At 45.4% G+C, this 19211-nt stretch overlaps 1 protein-coding gene across 1 annotated transcript; it reads left to right on the top strand.

The window, feature by feature from the left end:
- The first annotated feature begins 612 nt into the window (after positions 1-612).
- On the top strand, positions 613-18119 carry TMEM154 (transmembrane protein 154). Its single transcript, XM_009283305.2, is given in 6 exon segments — positions 613-742; positions 9834-10145; positions 11916-11943; positions 12990-13075; positions 14536-14596; positions 18025-18119. Coding segments are annotated over 6 exon segments (633 nt in total). The 3' UTR covers positions 18041-18119.
- The last annotated feature ends 1092 nt before the right edge of the window (positions 18120-19211 follow it).

Raw genomic sequence — 19211 nt, 5'->3', positions numbered from 1 at the left:
ACCACCTGCTCCTAACAAAAAATGATGTGGTTTTCTGCTTTTTCCTCTTCCCCTGCTCAAACCAGCCCAAAATACTCAGTTACAGGCTGCCAAGCGAACCAGCCACTTTTCCCATTTGCATCAGACAGCCCCACTTGGGGGTTGCCTTTTGGGATCATAAATGCACCCAGTGTCCCACTGTGCTGGGGCGAGAATTACAGCTTGAAAACCAAGGCGAGGGGGAGGCACTATTGAAATCTGCTCACTCAACCACCCTGAAAAGCAACCTAAAACCTTCCTGCTAACACACACAAATGATCTTTCCTGTCAGATTTGTATTTGTGTGATGTTCATCCCATGGCACTGCATGTAGTTGAAGACAGATGGTAGTAAAGTCAGCAGTCAAAAAAGCAGAGGAGAGTAGGAGCGTGCTCACCTACAGCGTAAAGGTGCTTCAGCCGAGCTAGTGCTTGAAGAGCAACTTCTTTTTTTTTTTTTCTTCTTTCTTTTGCAATCATTGCTCGCTTGACAGGCCCAGACGGAATTACATCACTTCCTAAAACCCATCAAAGAGAGTCCATCTCCTGCAGAAATGCAGCTCAGATGCACCCTGGCAGGAAACAGGAAATGTAAATGTTCGGGTGAAGCAGGGAGCCAGCCGAAGCACCCCTCGGGTGGGAGCGCCGCCAAGGTAACATGCGAAAGCAAAACCTCATCACACTACTTTCTGCCCTGCCGCTGGCCGGAGGATCTGCCGGGAATGGTGAGTAAGAAAGCGCCTTTCGCCTTCCAAGGTTTGACCGTGTTTCGTGCCTGCAGCGATGGGACCAAGTAGGAGGGCAACACCCTGCAAACTGAGCGCTAGGAGCAGATCTGTGGGGACGTGCGCTCTGCTTCTTTTAGCTGTGTTTACCCTCCCTGTTTTCAGCTGCCTGACTTTTTCAGAGCTTTGACTTTTTTTCCTTAGACCTAACCCCGAATGGCAGCAACCAAATCCTACAATTCCTACATTTCCTAAGTTGCATGTGTGTAGGGAACCAGAGTTTCCATGCTGGCCTGCCAGGCATTTTGGTTCTATTTTTAATTATTTGTTGTACTTTTTTAACCCCACACCCATACTATCAGCATTTCATAGTAAAGTTAAAGGCGGAGCACCGCTTCCATTCAAAAGCCGACTGCCGATTTCCGTAGTCCCGGTGCACTGAAACCAGTTTAACAAAAGAACAGCCGGTTCCAGAGACAAATATTTTGAATTCTCGGCTGCAGAACAAAGTGGTCGGCACCGTGGATTTAGGTCCCGACCTTTTGAGGGAAGAACCAGCAACCAAATCCTACAATTCCTACATTTCCTAAGTTGCATGTGTGTAGGGAACCAGAGTTTCCATGCTGGCCTGCCAGGCATTTTGGTTCTATTTTTAATTATTTGTTGTACTTTTTTAACCCCACACCCATACTATCAGCATTTCATAGTAAAGTTAAAGGCGGAGCACCGCTTCCATTCAAAAGCCGACTGCCGATTTCCGTAGTCCCGGTGCACTGAAACCAGTTTAAAAACCCCCCAGCCGGTTCCAGAGACAAATATTTTGAATTCTCGGCTGCAGAACAAAGTGGTCGGCACCGTGGATTTAGGTCCCGACCTTTTGAAGGGAAGAACCGTGAGTGGAAAAGCCGCTTGTGACAAAATGCTGAAGCGTTGGGGTGTCGCTGCAGAGGCTCTCACCCGTTCACAGGGGGTAGTTTGTGCCACTGGCATTTTGGGCGGCCAGCGACTGCGCAAGACAGGCGGCTCGTTTAGTAAACCCCTGCCAGGTGGTGCTTATATGCCTTTTGGTGTCAAACAAATCACTGCCGAAGTGCCTCAGTATGGAGTAGAAATGTTTGCTGCCCCTGTGCTGCTGTAGTGAGCAGAAGCTCTCCAGAGAGCAGGGAGAGAGGACAGTCACTCTCAGCTATCACTGAACTTCTTCCACTAAGGCTTTAAAATGCATTGGTGAAATAGGTGGTTTGGTATGGGTATTTTTTTCCCTGAAAACCAGTAGTATAAGGAGGGTGTAAAACTGGGCTGCTGGCTCCCGGCGTGCTGCCAAGCTGCTCACAGCTAGGAGTCTTGCTTAGCTGTAAGAGTGAGCTAAGCTAGGTATAAAATGTTTTGGTCTTGTCTGCGTTACTAGAGCCCTGCTGCATTACACAAGTTAGGAAAATATGCTGCAAGTGTTGAACGTAGCTCAGAATCAAAGTGGTCAGAGGAAAAAATCCTGCCAAGGACAGAGCAAAACGGAGGTCCGAGGGAAACGGAGGGGCATGATTCAAGCAACACAGAGTGATCAGGCTGCAGCTTCCTTAGCTCATTTGCAGTGTACTGATCGCTAGTATCTCATCACCATCTCCACAGGGCGGAGGGACACCTTAGTCCCCAACCCCCCCAGCCCACGGCTGGACCCCCCCTGCCCTTCTTTGTGATGGCATTAAAGGCTGCACAAAGTACCAGGCAGATGTCACATACCAGGTGCCCCAACCCACTCCCCAGTGCCTTTAGAGGCTTCCTACCAGTAGGTCCACTTTTAAATTTTGGTTGATTTTGGAACGGTTCCTCCATGGGAGTGAGTCAGTCCTGCCAGAGCTCTCCCTGACCGCTGTCAGCCCTGCCTCTCTTGAGCCAGCCCCCCACTGCTGGGGAAGGGGAGGAGAGCACCCACCCGGAGAAGACAGGGACCCTTGCTCCCCGCACAAAGGCGGCTTTTGTTTGTGCAACCAGCCCCAAAACGTACCCGGGGCTTACTCTGACTGCAAGGGTGGGAGGGGGGAAGTTGTGAACTTCGGCCTTGGGGTTGAAATTGAACTGGAGGGGGAAGAGTTTATGAGGGGCTTATATACTCCATAGGCACTGGTGGGTCGGGAGCCCCTCTGCTGAGGGCAGTCTGACAGGGGAATCCTTTGCTCTCACCCCTGCTTGCTCACAGGTTAACAGGGCGCGACCTTTAAAGGAGCTTTTTTCCTTTTTCCTCCAGTCCCAGACACAGTCTTCACCTTTAAAGTGGTCTGCTGGAGAAGCAGGGCAGAAACTTTTGGGAATCTCCCAGGTCTCACCTCTACTGTCTAGAAACCATTTACAAAATAGGCAATAAGAGTATGATTAAATCTTGAAGCATAGACAGATTGAAGCCTGTATAAGTCCTGTTCCCATACCTTGCTAGAGCCTTGGAAAACCCTTGCCTTGCCATTTGGATTATGATTAACAGATGGTTTTCTCCCAGCTATGCTACAATTACTCTAAGCCGGTAGCTCTAAGAGCATGCCTGAGGTCTCAGCTCTGGGTGCTGGCCCTCTCCCGGCTCCACACTGAGGGGACATCGGGGTTTGCCCCAGTCCCCTTCCCCCTGCCCATCCCCTTGCTTTATGCAGGCAGAAAGCCTTGCTGGTGCCCTGCTGAGGGCCAACAGTGGCCCTCCCTGCTCTGGTGATGGTGGTCGCTGCTCAGCCTTGCAGCAGCCCCTAGGAACAAGTATTAAGACCCTTACTATAGCTTATAGGAAAAGGCTCTGACCCTACGGGCATTTACCTCTGTGCTCGGTGAAACATGCAGGAAATTGCAGCATAAGTGGTCTGATGCGGGGAGTAAGAAAATGTGTGAGGGAGAGGAGCAGTAAAGCATGTAAGGTCGTTAGGTGGAAGAGCTGGGATGGTTGCAGGTAGTCCTTTATTTTGGCTGTGTCTCTGCACTATTGTTTTGAGCTGTCATTCAAAGAAATGTTGCTATCAAAGATGCAGATATTCAGCAGCTTGTGCCGTGAGTACAGGCAGCAGCTCTGTCTTTGGCAGAGAAGCGCCTTTTAGGCAAAGTCCCCTACAAAGCCAAGGTCTCTAAGGGAGTGATAGTTTTGACCTGTTCCCCCCTAGAGTAATGAACTCAGAAATGGGTTTGAACCCATCAGAGTCACCTGTTACAATCTTCTAGCAAAGCAACAATATAAGAAATGAGGATTTGCTACATCCTCTCTTTCCAAAGTGCAGCTCCCTAAAAAGCAGATGAAAAACCCTTTCTAGTGAACACATCAATTCCTTGTACATATTTACTCCTATTCATCCCTTTTATCCACACACACAAACTTCCACTGTGTTTTATTCAACTGCTTCAGGGGCATTTCAGAAAATCTCTCCTTTACATCAGCAAGAATGTATACTAAATTTCAGATAGTGACCCCAGTCTATTTTCCCTCAAGAGATTTTTTGACAGCTGGAGAGCCTCCGGAGTTTTGAATCTTTAATTTCAGGGTCCTCCTGAGAACAAGGAGCACCGAAAGATTCGCATCAGAGTGAGGTCGCTCGTATATCACTGATGCAGAGCTCGAAAGCCATGAGGTTAAGTAAGATGCAACTAAATGCATAAATTGGTCTGGAAAACCTTTAGTACTGGGGGTGAGAAATGAGACTACAGGTTCACGGTTTGACTCTAAGATGCGTGACTGAGTTTGCAACACTGGCAGTTAACGCAGCATTTCAGCTGGATGGAAGTACAGTGAGGAGAAAGCAGTTTCCATCATCTAGAAATGAACTTAAACAGTTGTTTCCTCTTTCAGGTTATACCTAGATAACACTTTCTAAGCACCCCGTTTTAATAGGCTCTTGTCTACAGATTAGCCATCCTGAAATGTTTGTGCTCCCTCATCAGAAGAGCGTATGCACCCGACAGCCAGCCTGCAGGCTTTTAAGGATTCCTCTTCTAGCCAGACTGACAGGCGGGACCTGCCGCAACAGGCAGCTGGGCAAGCCCTGGCCACGGCAAAGAGCGGCCCTTCTTACAGCAACGTGAAATGCAGGGAGAGGAACAGAACAGGGATGAGTCAAGCAATAGGAGAGAGGATCATACGGACCACGTGGAGTCGTATGACTGTAACACCAGAAGGAATGTGTGTATGGAACAGAGTGATATAGGATACGGTAACTTTGCTCCAGCATACACAGCTTTACAGCCTTTTCTTGATTTGTCACCCTCTCATGAGCCTTCCTTTCACTGCGTTTTTATAGCTTATAGGAAAGTTTGGAGAAACAAAAAATTTCCTTTCAAACTAATAAGCTTGACTATCCCATTGACTTAGCTCTTGCTTTTCCTCTATCCCATCCCTTTTTCTTCTGGAAGTAGGTACTATAGTGTAATTTGAAAAATTCCCTTCAGAGACCTCAGTCCTCGAGTCTGATGAGAAGGCAACAGGGAGACTGATGATTTTACAGCAGAACCAAATGTGCTGACTGCCAGCTATTTTCCTCTGCCTTGCATCCAACTGAAATCAGAAACCTGTTTGCCTGCTTACTTCACCAAGAAGCTCATATCGCCACCTCTGAGTGCTACAGCACAAACCTCAGAGGAAGAAATGCTGCAACAACAGAAATGTTGTTTGTTTGTTTGAGATGCAGTTGTTTGGACTCCAGTCTGTAAAGCTGCTTGGTACATTCAACTCCCTCTGTCTCCCTTGAAAGGCAGGCTTGGGAGCACCTCCAAAACTCACACAAAGTCCACCAGTAATCCAAGCATATTTTTAAAGTAGAAAATATTGAATAACACCTTATACCATGGTACCTGCATACAGGGACATAGCTTTTTTGTGATTTGTAAGAATTGTCATGGAACCTTTTTTGAGCCGCTGCTAGTGCTTGCTCAGGCATTTTGGTCCCCTGAGAAACAGATCCTCTAATACCTCAGTGGTGGGAACCTGAGGACTTCTTAGCTTCCAGCTCCAGCTTCTTAGCTTCCAGTTCCAGATGTGCCCAGCTCTCCATCAGGGTGGGACGCAGCTGCATGCCAGCCCCTCTCCCTTCTGCTCTTGAAAGCATGGAAAGTGGCAATACGGGCTGGGCTGAAGCTGTGGCGTGCTCCCATCCACTTCCCTCGACATGGGGAGAAGTCGCCAGCACTCATGCCCCAGGCGGTCCAGACAAAGCTGAAGCCGATGTGGTTGTTGTGTGAGCACCTGCTCCTTGGCCGAGATGTGCAGAGGGCCAAGTATGGATGTCAGACAGTAGCCAACAGCACAAGGCTGAGCTCAGCAAGAGGAAGGGCATGGGCTTTGCAAAGTCAAGGAGATATTGACATGGTCAGATGTGACTTGCTCCTTGTTCCACTCCATTGGCTTTGGTTTTCCATCCTGAAAGCTGTGGCGTGCTCCCATCCACTTCCCTCGACATGGGGAGAAGTCGCCAGCACTCATGCCCCAGGCGGTCCAGACAAAGCTGAAGCCGATGTGGTTGGTGTGTGAGCACCTGCTCCTTGGCCGAGATGTGCAGAGGGCCAAGTATGGATGTCAGACAGTAGCCAACAGCACAAGGCTGAGCTCAGAAGAGGAAGGGGCATGGGCTTTGCAAAGTCAAGGAGATATTGACATGGTCAGATGTGACTTGCTCCTTGTTCCACTCCATTGGCTTTGGTTTTCCATCCTGAATCTATGTTATGTTATGTTATGTTATGTTATGTTATGTTATGTTATGTTATGTTATGTTATGTTATGTTATGTTATGTTATGTTATGTTATGTTTGTTATGTTATGGTCAGACTCCCTGTTGGAGGGAGCGAGTAGATCTCTGCAAGATGAAACGGGAGCACAGCTGACAAGACAGTTCATGGGATGAATGATCACCATAAACCTGGCTCCCTCCAGGCACGGAGAAAATCTTTGAATAGTGTCTCACAAAATCTCTGACTTTCAGATGCTCTCTTGCCCTGCTCCAAACCTTGCAACGTCCAGCTTTCATTCACCCTACAAAACAGCCACTGGGGGCAGCTGCAACACAGCCTGCTCGCTATTTTGAGCACTTTAAACTGAAACACTACAAAAAACAACGACTACCTTGGGGCCAACCACGTGGGTCTCACGTGGCTCGGGCAGCTGGCTGCGGAGAGTGCTGAGCCTGCACCAGGAGGCCTGAGTCCGTCCCTCCCCGCCAGGCTGGAGGTACAAATCCTTCCTTGGTGCAAGCCACCAGGCCCACCCAGGTGCATTTGTGCAAAATGTGATGTGTGGGTGGTGTGAGAGCAGCCCCTGTGTGGCAGGTAGGGCATCCCTCAGGTCCGAGCTCTGGTCCTCAGAGGTGACGGGCAGAAGAGCTGGAGGGAGATGTGTCGAGGCAGGAAAATAAGAGCCATATCCTTGCAAGAACATTGTGCAATTGGCTGCCCTTCTGCTGAAAGATGTATTTAATTCTCTCGGAGAAAAGATACCTGTAAGAGGAAATGGTGTTCACAGAAGAGATGCTGTTTTGTCCCTGGAATTACGCAAAGTGAACAAAAATACATGGCAGCAAGGTCACTCCCTGTGATTTGCCATTTTCTTTGCCTAGGGACTAGAAAAGGTAATTCTATTTCACACAGAGACAAATGATTTGAAATCTGCTTCATAGCTCAAAAACAGGCAAATAAAAAGTACCAGAGACACTGGAAAGGTCTCTCTTGGAAATCAAGCGCAGCATACGCTGCAGCTGAAAGCTTAGCACTGCAGTTAATGAGGTGTGACTGTTTGCTTTTGCTTTAAACTCACACCATGCTTTAGACATTTGAAAAATCCATTTTAGGTCTAAGAGTAAATGAAAAATAAGGTATTTTCCCCACACCCTTTCCCATTTGTACTATTATAAGCAACGGGCTTGTCCTTGTCGATATATCAAATGCGGCAGACGATGGGTTTCAAGGGCGATGGCTAGAGCAGGAAAATGAAGCAAGGTCGTCGAAGCGGTTCAGTGAGGCTGCGGTGGTCCATCGGCTCTGCCAGCGGTGCGCTCCATCATGCTGCAGTCTGCGGTGCGGACATCTCTAGTGATACTTCGCCGCTTTGTGCAACAGCGATCAAAATGGAGCGGCTACAGGCACCGGGGACTATAAACTGCCTTGGGAAAGACAAGTCAAGTGGCCAAACTAATAAGGGAGAGGAGCTCTCCCTCCCGTCCTCTGCGATAGGATTAAGGACAGCCAGCAGATCATGGGAAGGGGTGGAGGAGCACACGCGTAAGGAGTCATTACCTGCAAGGGAGGCAGAGATCATGTTTTGCTCTTGACTGAAATGCTAAATACAGAAGAAAGTGACAGAGAGACTATGGATACAAAGTGCTTTGCCACTGAAGAGCTAACATTTTCATTGTCGTATTGTGGTGAAAGAGTCTGGTGACCTTTGCAGTATTCAATACTATAGTCAAGTATTAGGTATTATTTATTAAGTATTAAAGTTCTTTCCTAGCTTTTAGGAAAGGATGAAACAATCAGGTGCCTGAGTGATAAGCACGGCATAAAGATCTAGATAAATCGCTGCTGTCACACTCAAATCATTTTATTCATTTGAAATTGGGTTTCCTGGAATACAGTCTCATGAGATACTCATCTCCTCTTCGAGACAAATTTGACAGGAGAGGAGATGCTGCAGAGTGGATTAAGCAAGAGATAGCGCTCTAATCCCAGTTTTCCTCTCTCACTTGGCGTCCCTGGGAAGGACAGCATCCCTGTCCTTCTGATTTCTCATTTGTAAAATGGAGATGATAACTGCTCATCTCTCAGGGCCATTATGAAGATTAATGTGTTTACAAAAGCATTTAAAATGCTAAGTACTTTTGGTTCCAGTCCTGTGAGATTGGAAATGCCAGCACTGAGGTGCTGAAAACCTTAAGCTTTTGCTAACTCTGGTGGAGACTATGGCTGCCCAGCACTTTACAAGAATGGGGAGAAACATGTCATTGAAAAGTCATGAAATCCCATCCTGCTTTCCTGCATAAAATGAGAGCTGCACCATGCCGGCATTGTATCTGAAAGGGCAGATAACACAAAAAAACATCATTTAATTTCATGCTAAGAAAATTATTGAAGGCTTTGCATTTGGAAACACGTTGGTGTAATTTATCTAAGGACTGATTCCTGCACCTTTGGCTACAACAGGATTTTTGGCACCAGGATAGAATACAGTATCAGCCCAGAATTTGCTGTTTAAAGCTCTGTTAAGCTTTAAACTCTGTGACAGTCAACATAGACTCTTAATAGACTCAAAAAACCCCTTGTTTCACTATTACCAATATAGCCAATTTTAGCCACTTGTCTTGCAAAATGCATGATAAATGAAACCAAAACCCAAATCAAGGTTCAAATCCCCCAGTCTTAGCATTTGTGAAGAATAACCAGCACTGACTCTTTACCATACGCTCCTTCAGCCAGCCCGTAGGATCAGACAGAGGAGCAGTTAATTGCATCTGTATCCAGTAAAGTCCCTGTGTTACTACTACCTCTTCCAGTCCACGCAGAAGTGAGTCAGCAGCTTCTGCAGGCTTCAGACTTCCTTTCACCAGTTCCGTTTTTCACAGTGGAACAAATTTAACAAATTTGAGAAAGGCACAGAAACAGGGAGATGAGTGAGCCGGAGGAATTGGTGAACCAGGGATAATGGTCTCCCCGACGGGAGTACTAACTCCTTGGGTAAGGGGAGGGACGAAAGAGATTGCGGCTGTATACGCCAAGGCTGAGGAGCAAAGCAGGGTGGTGTGGTTTACGGAGAAGCAGAAGATTTTTACGTAAGAGTGAGACTGGATGCCAACCTGCAGAAAAAAAGTCTGTTTGTGCAAGACAGCTGCGTGCAGACAAAGCACGCACGCTGACATGTCCCAGTAGAAGCAAGGTGAAGAATGCGGTCAGGACTGGTAAGATTTTGTGACAAATTTGCGATCTAATTTTATATCTGATGCCCAAGACTTCAAATCTGTGTGTATGGGGCATCTGCTGATTCTTTTTTAAGACATCAAATGAAAAATAAATATTAAAGCTGTACACTTTGACTCACTGATAATACCAATAAAACCCATAAAATGTTAATTCATCCTCATATATTTGGCAGGCTCTGAAAATGATGGTTCAGGAGATGGATCGCCGATATTATCCACTGTTACAGTAACGCCTCCTCCTGCTATGTGTTCTTCGACCGTGGATGACCACGAGCCAGTACTTGTCACTGCGAGTGCTACTGAAAGCAGCTTTGAAACAAAAAGTACTTCAAGTACTGAACTGAATGCCGTGAACAATCAGGACAGCCTAGAAGCAGCAGAACAGTCTATCTTGATATACGTTGTCCCCATCGTGCTGCTGGTCTTGCTGATTTTGCTGATCATATTTTTTGTAATACATCATAAAAGGAAAAAGTCTAAGCAAGGTAAATTTGTCTTCTCGCGCATCAGAAGGCTATTTTTAGGATGCGCTTGACAGTCACAAAACATTATCTGGAGGCCTGGGATGCCACATTTAGGATGTACTTCTCTGGTTGTAGTTGCACATTTGACAGATAGGAAAGGGATCCACCCCCGGCAGTGGTATCTGGGCACGCACCTCTCCTTGGGTGGGAGCTAGTTCTGCTTCTTGGCACCTCCTGCTCACGCTGCACACCCACAGGAGCCACAGCACTGAGCTCCGGCTCCTGGCAATGCTGGGAACGGCGTACGGATGTAACCGTGTGGCTGCAAATGCTTATTCTGTCTCCATGCTTAATAACTTCATGCAAGGTGAATTTAATGCTTCTATTGCCTATACTGCCCACAAGGTAAAGCTGCTCAGAGCTTCACTAAAATAAGAACAAGCAAAACCATTTTAAGGAGCACTTTTAAGGGATCCTGTAGGGTGGTGGCAGCTATGAAGATATCACAATAAATGAGCTAGGAATCCCGTGGTCAGACTGCCTGTGATAGTGAGAGCAGCGCTTCAGGAAGGTACCTTGATCTGTTAGCAAAGAAATCAGTAACTTGGAGTGTCAAGCCACAGAAAACAAACTGAAGTGTGATATTAAAACCACGCAGCTGGTAAGTGAAATCCCGAAATAGTCGTATCAGTGTCTCTATAGAACAAGAGTGCAGCTGTAAGCTCCTCAGCCTGCAGGGACATACGCTCAACATAGATTTTAAGTCCATTTTTCAGGGCATTTTTAGGCTGCACCTGCCTTATCACCGGGTCATCCTCGTAGCAAACTCTGAATTCACAACCAGGCACCTAGTTGCCCGCCTGTTTCTGGATGACCTGAAATGCAGGTACACTCTTCAGAGGGATGGGAAATATGGTGCCTTGCACAAGCATGACTGTGGGATCTCTTGCCCTGTGCCTATTGCTTGGAGCTGGGATTTTGGACATTCTCAAGGTGGGGGCAGATGGCTCTGTGGCCCTGGGGTGGCTCTGCAGTCAGGGAATATGCTGGAACAAGTGGGAGGTGTCAGCGCCCATTTGCAACAATGAATTAAAACTAAGCTGATTTAAGACAGTATACGATGTGAATCCTATATGTAGTTCTTCATTCTTTTTTGAGGGCTGAGGCTTTTCAGTCACTCGATTCCTGAAGGGGAAGTTATTTATCTGAATAATGGCTGTTACACTATTTTTTTCCCCCATATTTACTTTGTCTTGGGGTCATAGCTACCTTTGGATCCCTTTTGACATCTGGCTTCATTTGCTTAACTGAGATTTAATTGGCCATGCAAGTCCATCCCCCCCTTCTTCTCTCCATGAGTGGCTCCCAGAGTCTCCAGGCAGAGCCGGATTGCCTGCGTGTAGTCTGCAGCAAAATGTCCCAACGCTTCCAGTAAACAATTTTTTTGCAGCAGTGGTTCCTTTTCAGGATACCATTTCTCTCATGACATCTGTTTTGCTCAGGGAAGCGTGCATCTGCCGTGTCCTGCCCACCGCAGCGCTGACAGTCGGTTTCCTCCCAGCATGACTGAGCTAATAATGAGCTGCTTTTAGTGTGTTCAAGATTAAAAATAATGGGTTCCTCTGAAAATTACAAACAGGATGAGATATTTTGTGTTTCATCTACAAGTTAACTATTGTGCCTTTTGAAAATGCAACCTGTTTTACGTGACCCTATTCAAGGCTTGCTTGCAGTCTGGACCCTGTATATACAAAGAGCAGAACTATGAACACCAAGTGTTTTCTTTTCCAGATGAGCTGGGAAGCGAAAATGTGAAAAGGTAAAGTTTATGAATATCACTCTTTTTTTTGATTCTTTTACTCTAACAGGATATTATGATTTTTGGCTCCTTCACCGCCTGTTTTAATTTAACCGTACACTAAACACCATTACCTTTTGCCATCAATTGCTCCAGTTAAGTATCTCTAGAGGTGGCTAAAGTGTGACTTCGGTATCCAGCTGAAGGTGTAAGACTAGAGCAGGAGAACAGGAGTTACGGTGGCCGAGGCGAGCACTGCCCCACAGGCACCCACCGCCCGCAGCCGCCGCTACGCCTGCTCTAGGCACCCCCGGCTCCACCAGCCACAAGATGCCACAAGACATACGGGGTGCCCCGTGAGCAAAGGGGATCAGTTCCCAGGCTCATCACAGGCTTTTACTATTCAGAATAAGCTCTGTGTCTTGCTCCCCTGTTTTTCAGGTTTGTCTTCTCACTCTGAGGTGAGGCAGAAAGGCTCGCCCAGCTGCCATGGAAGCAATGCCTTAGCTGCTGGGAAAACAAGCCAAAAGCTGCGTGGCTCTTACCAGAGTGATAATTTTTATCATTAACTTTTATTGAGCTCCATCTCGCTAATCAGTGCTGGAAGTTATTAAATCGGCTTCACAGGGAAAAAAAAGGGGATTTTGCTAAAAATATTTTTTCTACTGTGTGACTCCAGGAATGATCAGCAAAGGGAAGCTAGGACAAGACTTTAGGCCCTCTGCTTTTATCACTGGAGCAACGGGACAGTTCTCGAATAGCTGCAGTGGTCCTGTGCTCTGGCATACCCCAGACTGCACCGTCTGAGTCCCTCTGCATGTGATGTCCCAGGCAGCCCTCCCTCTGCCCGGGACTGGCATCTCGCCGCCGCTCCTTCGCATCTGTTGGCAGCCGTTTCGTTCACACCCATTGGGCTGACATCTTCTCCGATTACTAGGCTAGGGTGGCTTTCCAGTGTTTATACATGTGTCTGGAATGATGAAAGACTCATACAAAATTACTACATTGTAAGTTGCTTGAATGAAGCGTTCTGTGTAATGCCTTTTTTTCCTCTCCCTCCTCTCAAGTCCTATTTTTGAAGAAGACACGCCCTCTGTTATGGAGATAGAAATGGAAGAGCTTGATAAATGGATGAACAGCATGAACAAAAATGGTACGCGGTAACCCTTCTACTCCATCATCCCTCTCTTTCTAGCTGACGTAGATCCCATGCGTAGAAAATCAATGTAAGGCATTTTGTATGTGTGTCACTGCTTTTTGTACATTTTTATTTGCGTTCTTGACTCCCTGCTACTAAAATAGCAGCACAAATGTCAGGGGTAGAATTGTTCAGAGGAGTATTTTAGTTTGTGTGGGAGCTTATTTTTAACATATGATGGATTATCATAAATGTTTTGAGTTTCCAGTAGACATTTCTATTAAAGACATGTATAGCTGTGAACGGTATTTATATTTTTAAATACACATTTTTAATGCTAAATGCCAGTTTCTCTGAAGCATCTAGTCCTTTCAGGGTTTCTACAATTCTGTGCTCCACATTGTGCTATTGTAGAAGCAACACGCATTTACTCATAGTTCAGACCACTGTTTACATAAAATTGCTGCCAGCATCCTATGAATACATCCCTCCCCGCTCTGTGTCCTTTCCCTCGCTTGCCATCTCTACCACATGAAACACAAGCTGCTCTTTGCTGCCAGCACCGTTCACCATCTACATCCTCTCTGGCAAGTCTATCAGCCCATGGAGCAATTAGTACCTGCGGTAACTACCACCAGCAGCATCTTCAGCTCCTTCTTAGCTACTTCTAACTATCTTGTATTTTTTCCCCCATTTTCCTCCCAACTGAAATCTCCTGGTGAAAATCTCTTAGGGCCCTGCATCCTCCTTCAAGGCTCTCCTCAAAAAATGCAGGTCTTCGGTAAGGTGTGAATTAACTGAGGCCTGATTTTGAACTGCTAACAGGTTTTCACTGGCTAGGAAATGCTGAAACCCCGATATTTTTTTCATTCCCGGTCCCTCGCCTGGTATCCAAATAGCTCATTTGCCTGACCTCCTAGGGATGCTTTGTTTTTCAGGACATAAAACTCTTTGGAGCATTTCTTTGCATTAGCACAGTGCTCCACAGGATGGGGTTTTGACCTTCACGGTCCATAAGCTCTAGCAGAAAACATGTGCTAAGCAGCAGTAGTGAAATAGAGACATTAAGTATAGTACATGGGGAAATAGTGCTGTAAAATATTTTTTAAGATTCTGTGGACAGAAGGGAGCAAATTGTTTACATAGAGGGGTTTTTTTTGTTAGTGTTCCCTAAACCCCAGCCCCAAATTCCCAGCTGGATCACAAAGCATAGGTGTACATTTGTATAGGTGTACATAAACAACTGAAATATATATAATAAAGAAATTACAGCAACACCTATCAAAGGTAAGGAGGATTTAAAACACGTAACATTTACGCTTATGTGGACTATGCTGATTTTACAGATAAAAGAGTGCAGAATAGCATCTGCAGTTTTACATTCTAGAGAGACTGCACCAGAAAAGTTGATGCGATTTGGAAATAAATGGAGAATAACTGCCAAGAGTAACTATAGTTTTCTTACCCTTTTTCAGCTGACTGTGAATGTTTGCCTACTGTAAGAGAAGAAGAAAAAGAATCAATTGCCAACCCAAGGTACTTTTAATTCATTATACTATTTGAAAAAATATGGTCCATGTCATTCTAAAATAATCTCATTTTTCTAATATATAATTATAAATAGAGTGATTCCTTGATCTATTTAAGTTTTAAAGGTTTTATATATAAGAACTTTGATTTCAACTCAAACAAATGGTTTGACGCTCTTTTGTTTCTAAACTGGTCTCTGCCTGTAAATTGCACTCCTAAATAATCTTGCGGTTGTAAACCTGCGCGAGACAGACAACCAGATGGCACAGACAGAGTTTCACTGGCTGATCAGACTTTAATCACAGTTTCCCAAGGTGTTAATACAAGCATTCAGCTTAGCTTCCTTGGCATTCCTCACCGGTGCGGACACCCAGCTCCCTCTGCCACCAGGTGCCTGTAGGTCCCTGAGAACCACTGCCAGATGTTTTGGCTGGTGCTGTGACCTGCCGGGCAGGGGCTTGTCTGACCCCAAGAGAAACCCAAAGGATCTTCCCGGTGCCCCGTGCAGCGCTCCCCCAGAGCTGGCACTAGCTCATGGTCCAAGCAGAGATCCCAGAGGGATGCAAAACTGCAATCCTGACAGTTTGGAAACTTACTTAAAAACTTTCTGGCTGGTTTCCTCAGGATTTTGGCCAGAACCCCTAAACTCCTCTCAAACTCCCATTTTCCCTAATTAAAAATTCTGGTTCCAGCTGGAAGCAAGGGGCTGTACATCACCCTTGCCTGCACGCTTGCGTTGCAGCTGCATCTTGGGGAGTGGGCAAAGCAGCTCCTCTGTGCCAGGTTACGATAACAAACAATTAAGCCACCCTGTGTGCCAAGAAAATCCCTGGTGCAGTGGAAGCTGCGGGCGCAAGCAGGCAAGGCAGGGAGCAGGGTGGGGTGGCAGGAGGAGGACCTAGGTCTTCCCCTTCCCGTGGCATCAGATAACTCAGCTCAACATGCCTCTCTGACGGAGCTGCAACTCCCACTGTAGACCGTCATAATATCCCAGTCCCCCTCTTTTCTAAGTTTCCTTGTTCAGGAGTGAAATGGAGGTGATGTTAAATCACCACTGCTGGAGAGTTTGCAACTCAGTTGCTCCAAAGCTGCAGTTTCAGGGTAGCTTTTGGATGGGGCTGCTCCACTGCTGCTATTTGTATTTAAAAGGTTTCTGCTTATGCCTATTGCAAAAGAAATCGTTGTTGTTGTGTTGTGGGGTTTTGGTTTTTTTTGTTGTTGTTTGTTTGTTTGTTTCTAATAAAGACTTAGATCCTAGGTTCCAGATGCAAGCAAGCGCAATAATTTTACCCTGAGCAGCTGGAAAAGATGCTGGATTCACTAGCCATCTGGGTCTTCCCTTCCAGCCTCTAAATGATTACTCAGAGGGGGAAAATTGTTAAGGAGAGGCAGCTGCACAGTGGTTCTCTAAAAACAGATTTGCTGAGCGTACCACTGCCTGTAGTAGGGAGTATAGGACCAAGTGTGCTTGAGCCATATGCTAACACCGGCAGAAGTTAGTCATACTATAAAAGGCTTTTTAGGTACAACCACACCCTGAGCATTAAGTTTACTTTTGAAAACTTAAACAGTTCATTTTCAGAAAAAACTCGTCATGACCTACCAGCTTGAGCTGACATTTTAAATACCATCCTTGCTAAAGTGCTTTTGTACTGGGTTTGCATTAACCCCATCAGAAGGTGGGGGTTTTGCTCCTGACTGGCAAAAGGTTTCTTTGGGCTACACTCTACCTCAAGTTCCCCACCTGGAAGACAGAGATATTGTCACTTCCAAGCACTATAGTGAGGCTTAAGCCTTGATGCAAAAGCCCTGTTCAGATAAGCGTGCTTCAGTCAGAGTGAAGGTACACACATTATTTAAGCATATTTTCTTATGACTGGTATCTTAGGATCAGACTGTAGAGAAATTTATGCCTCTAAATTGTAGGAAGGCAAACAAATGCAAATAAAAGGAGGAGATTTATCTCTAAAACATTCAGAGCTGCTCAGACAAAGGATGTTAGTTGAATACAAAGTGCAAGATTATTAGGTTCAATTTCAAATTCTGAAAGACTGCTTTGTTTGGGCAAATTTCTTCTCAAATGATGGTAATTCCTTTTTTAGATTTTATTGATGATATTTCAATAAGGGAAACATCTCAAGGCCTCACTGAACACAGCTGGCTGAGTGTTGTTTTCCTGCTTCATAAAGATGCTGGGGGGAGTTCATCAAGACCCAAATGTTTTGAACTACGAATTGATTTTGATAAGATATCATTTTGAAAGCATCTGAGACTAAATGTTTCAATAATGACATTTTGACATTTTCAGAATGAAAGTTGTTCCAAAACTACTTTTCAGAGTAAGTGACTTTTTAATATAAAATTTTAAAAAGGTTTAAAGAACAGAACCCTGTGGTGGTGAAATATTTCTAAGTTAAGTGTTTCCTTTAACTCAAAACTTCTTTTCCAAATTTCATTTTACATGAAATTTTGAAACGTGCTTCATTTCAAAGTGAAAAGGTATCTGAAGTGGTGGGATTTCCTGGTAAACAAAAAAAATTGGTTCCCGTTTATTTCTGCAATTGAACCTTATCAGACCAAGGTTTTCCTTGCTGCTGCTTTTCCTGACCAAACTCTTAGCTGAACAAATAATGTCAGAAAGAAAACTACGGACAGATAAATAGATGTTTTCAGCAGCTCTTTTGAGCAAGAAAAGTGAAAGACTATGAAGTAAAACGAAACAAAGCTGCTATTACGGCAAAGATTTGTACTCATGAGCATCAAGGCTGCAGATTTGTGCACAAGAGGCAAGACATGACAGCCCAGGCTCCTTTGTTAGGTGGAGGTCATCTGCCTTGCGCATAAGCTAAGTTAAAAATATATATGTGTATATACTTTTTTTTTATATATGTATTTAAAATAATATACCTTGCCTTTGAAACCTAGTGCTAAAATCCTGATTGTGCCTGAGCAGAGAACCACGAAATCTCCCCAGCCTCGCTGGGGCCGGGGTTCCTATCCCGTGCATGCAGGAGGCAGCGGGCAGGCGGGCGCAGGGGCGGCAGGTGAGGGCTGATGCTCCTGTGGTGCACAAGCGGGTGCAAGACCAATCTCTTCTCTGGGGACCTTTACTCCCCCAGCAAAACGGAAGCGCAACCTGTCCCCTTCACAGCATGGGTCTTCGCAGGCTGCTGAGTACGATGAAGCAACGCCCCCCCGCTTTACCACACCGCCCGAGGGGGTTTGGTTTTCCTTGGGCGCTGCTGGGCACCCTCCTAGTCTTTCTGTCCAAAAAAGGGTAACTCTTTCTTATGGAGAGATGTTCTGGGTGGGGAATAAGTCGGTACGGGAAGAAATACTCCTTTCCCAGGCTGTGCCTCAGTTTGGCGAGGTACTGAGACAACTAACCCAGCAGCATGACACTGGTGTGTTTTTTCTTTTCCATGTATATGCAGTGACGGTGAATCATGACGTCAGAACAGCAAAGAACTGGTTAAAGGGAAGCAGCGCTCAAGCTAACAATCCCCCAGATATTGGATGAACTGGATTTAAATATAATTCATCTCAAAAGGCCAGAGAAGCAAATGCTTTTGATGTGTCCTGCTACATACAGTCTTCAGAAAGGAAACATCACCAAGGGGAAAGAAAAAAAGAAAAGGAAAAAAAAAAAGGAAAAGCACTATAGTAAGATTAGGGGCTGATTAAATTCCTTCTGCAATGAAATTCATCACAAATCAAGAGAAGCTTCTTTCCCCCCCCCCGAAAAATTCTAAAAATAGTCCATGTTTCTGTCTAGTTCTTCAGTTGTGTATCGTGCAGAACCACTTCTGTTCCAAGTTTGGTGGTTTCTTTGTATTTTTTGTGGGTGTTTTTTTTTTTAAATATAAACAGCATCCATAATTCTGGACTACCCTGGTTTGGTGGATTTGAAGCTCATGCCTATGCAATGTTCGTTTTTCAATTTGCTTTTTGGTAACGGTGCACTGATTTGCACAGGACTTCTGCTGGGGAGGTACCAGACTAGGACTGACAGACCAGCTCGGAGGACGGACAGAGCAGCTGAAAAGCCTCTCAAAGGATTCGACGGAAGCGACTGCAGCCCAGCAAGGGCATGGTCTTTGTAGCGTGCTTTTTGGTTTTCAAATTAAAGGCATTGTAGCAGTGAAAAATATTATTTTGAGATTACCTTTCAGTTCGTTATCTCCACAGATTAGTACCCTGGGCTAGCTCTCACCATTTAACCCTCCTCCCTGCCCAGTGCTGTTCTCTAACAACCACCTACTTGAGGAATACTCCACTTGAAAACATTTCTTTTTTAAAAATAAGAGAGGTTGAAACATTGAACAATTCAGTGCTCACACCAAACACAAGTTGAGATAAGTACGTGTTATGTGTAACTATTTGGACAAGGTTTTCAGATGCAGTAAGATTTCTGCTTCTTTTGTTTTTGAATATTGAGCATGGAATATCTGAATGATATTGACTTCTAAATGTGCCTGGTCACCTTTAATTACACTGAAAAAAATCAGACTCCTGAGATACCTCAAGGTGGGACTATAAATATTGTAATCGCGTCCGTTGATTTTAGGTGGCATGTCTCTTATGGATGTAGTTTAAATATGTAACACACACATGAAAGTGG

The sequence above is a fragment of the Aptenodytes forsteri genome, unplaced genomic scaffold (genome assembly GCF_000699145.1).
Source record: "Aptenodytes forsteri isolate BGI_AS27 unplaced genomic scaffold, ASM69914v1 Scaffold6, whole genome shotgun sequence".
NCBI classification, from domain to species: domain Eukaryota; kingdom Metazoa; phylum Chordata; class Aves; order Sphenisciformes; family Spheniscidae; genus Aptenodytes; species Aptenodytes forsteri.
This window is presented reverse-complemented; position numbering and strand designations above follow the sequence as displayed.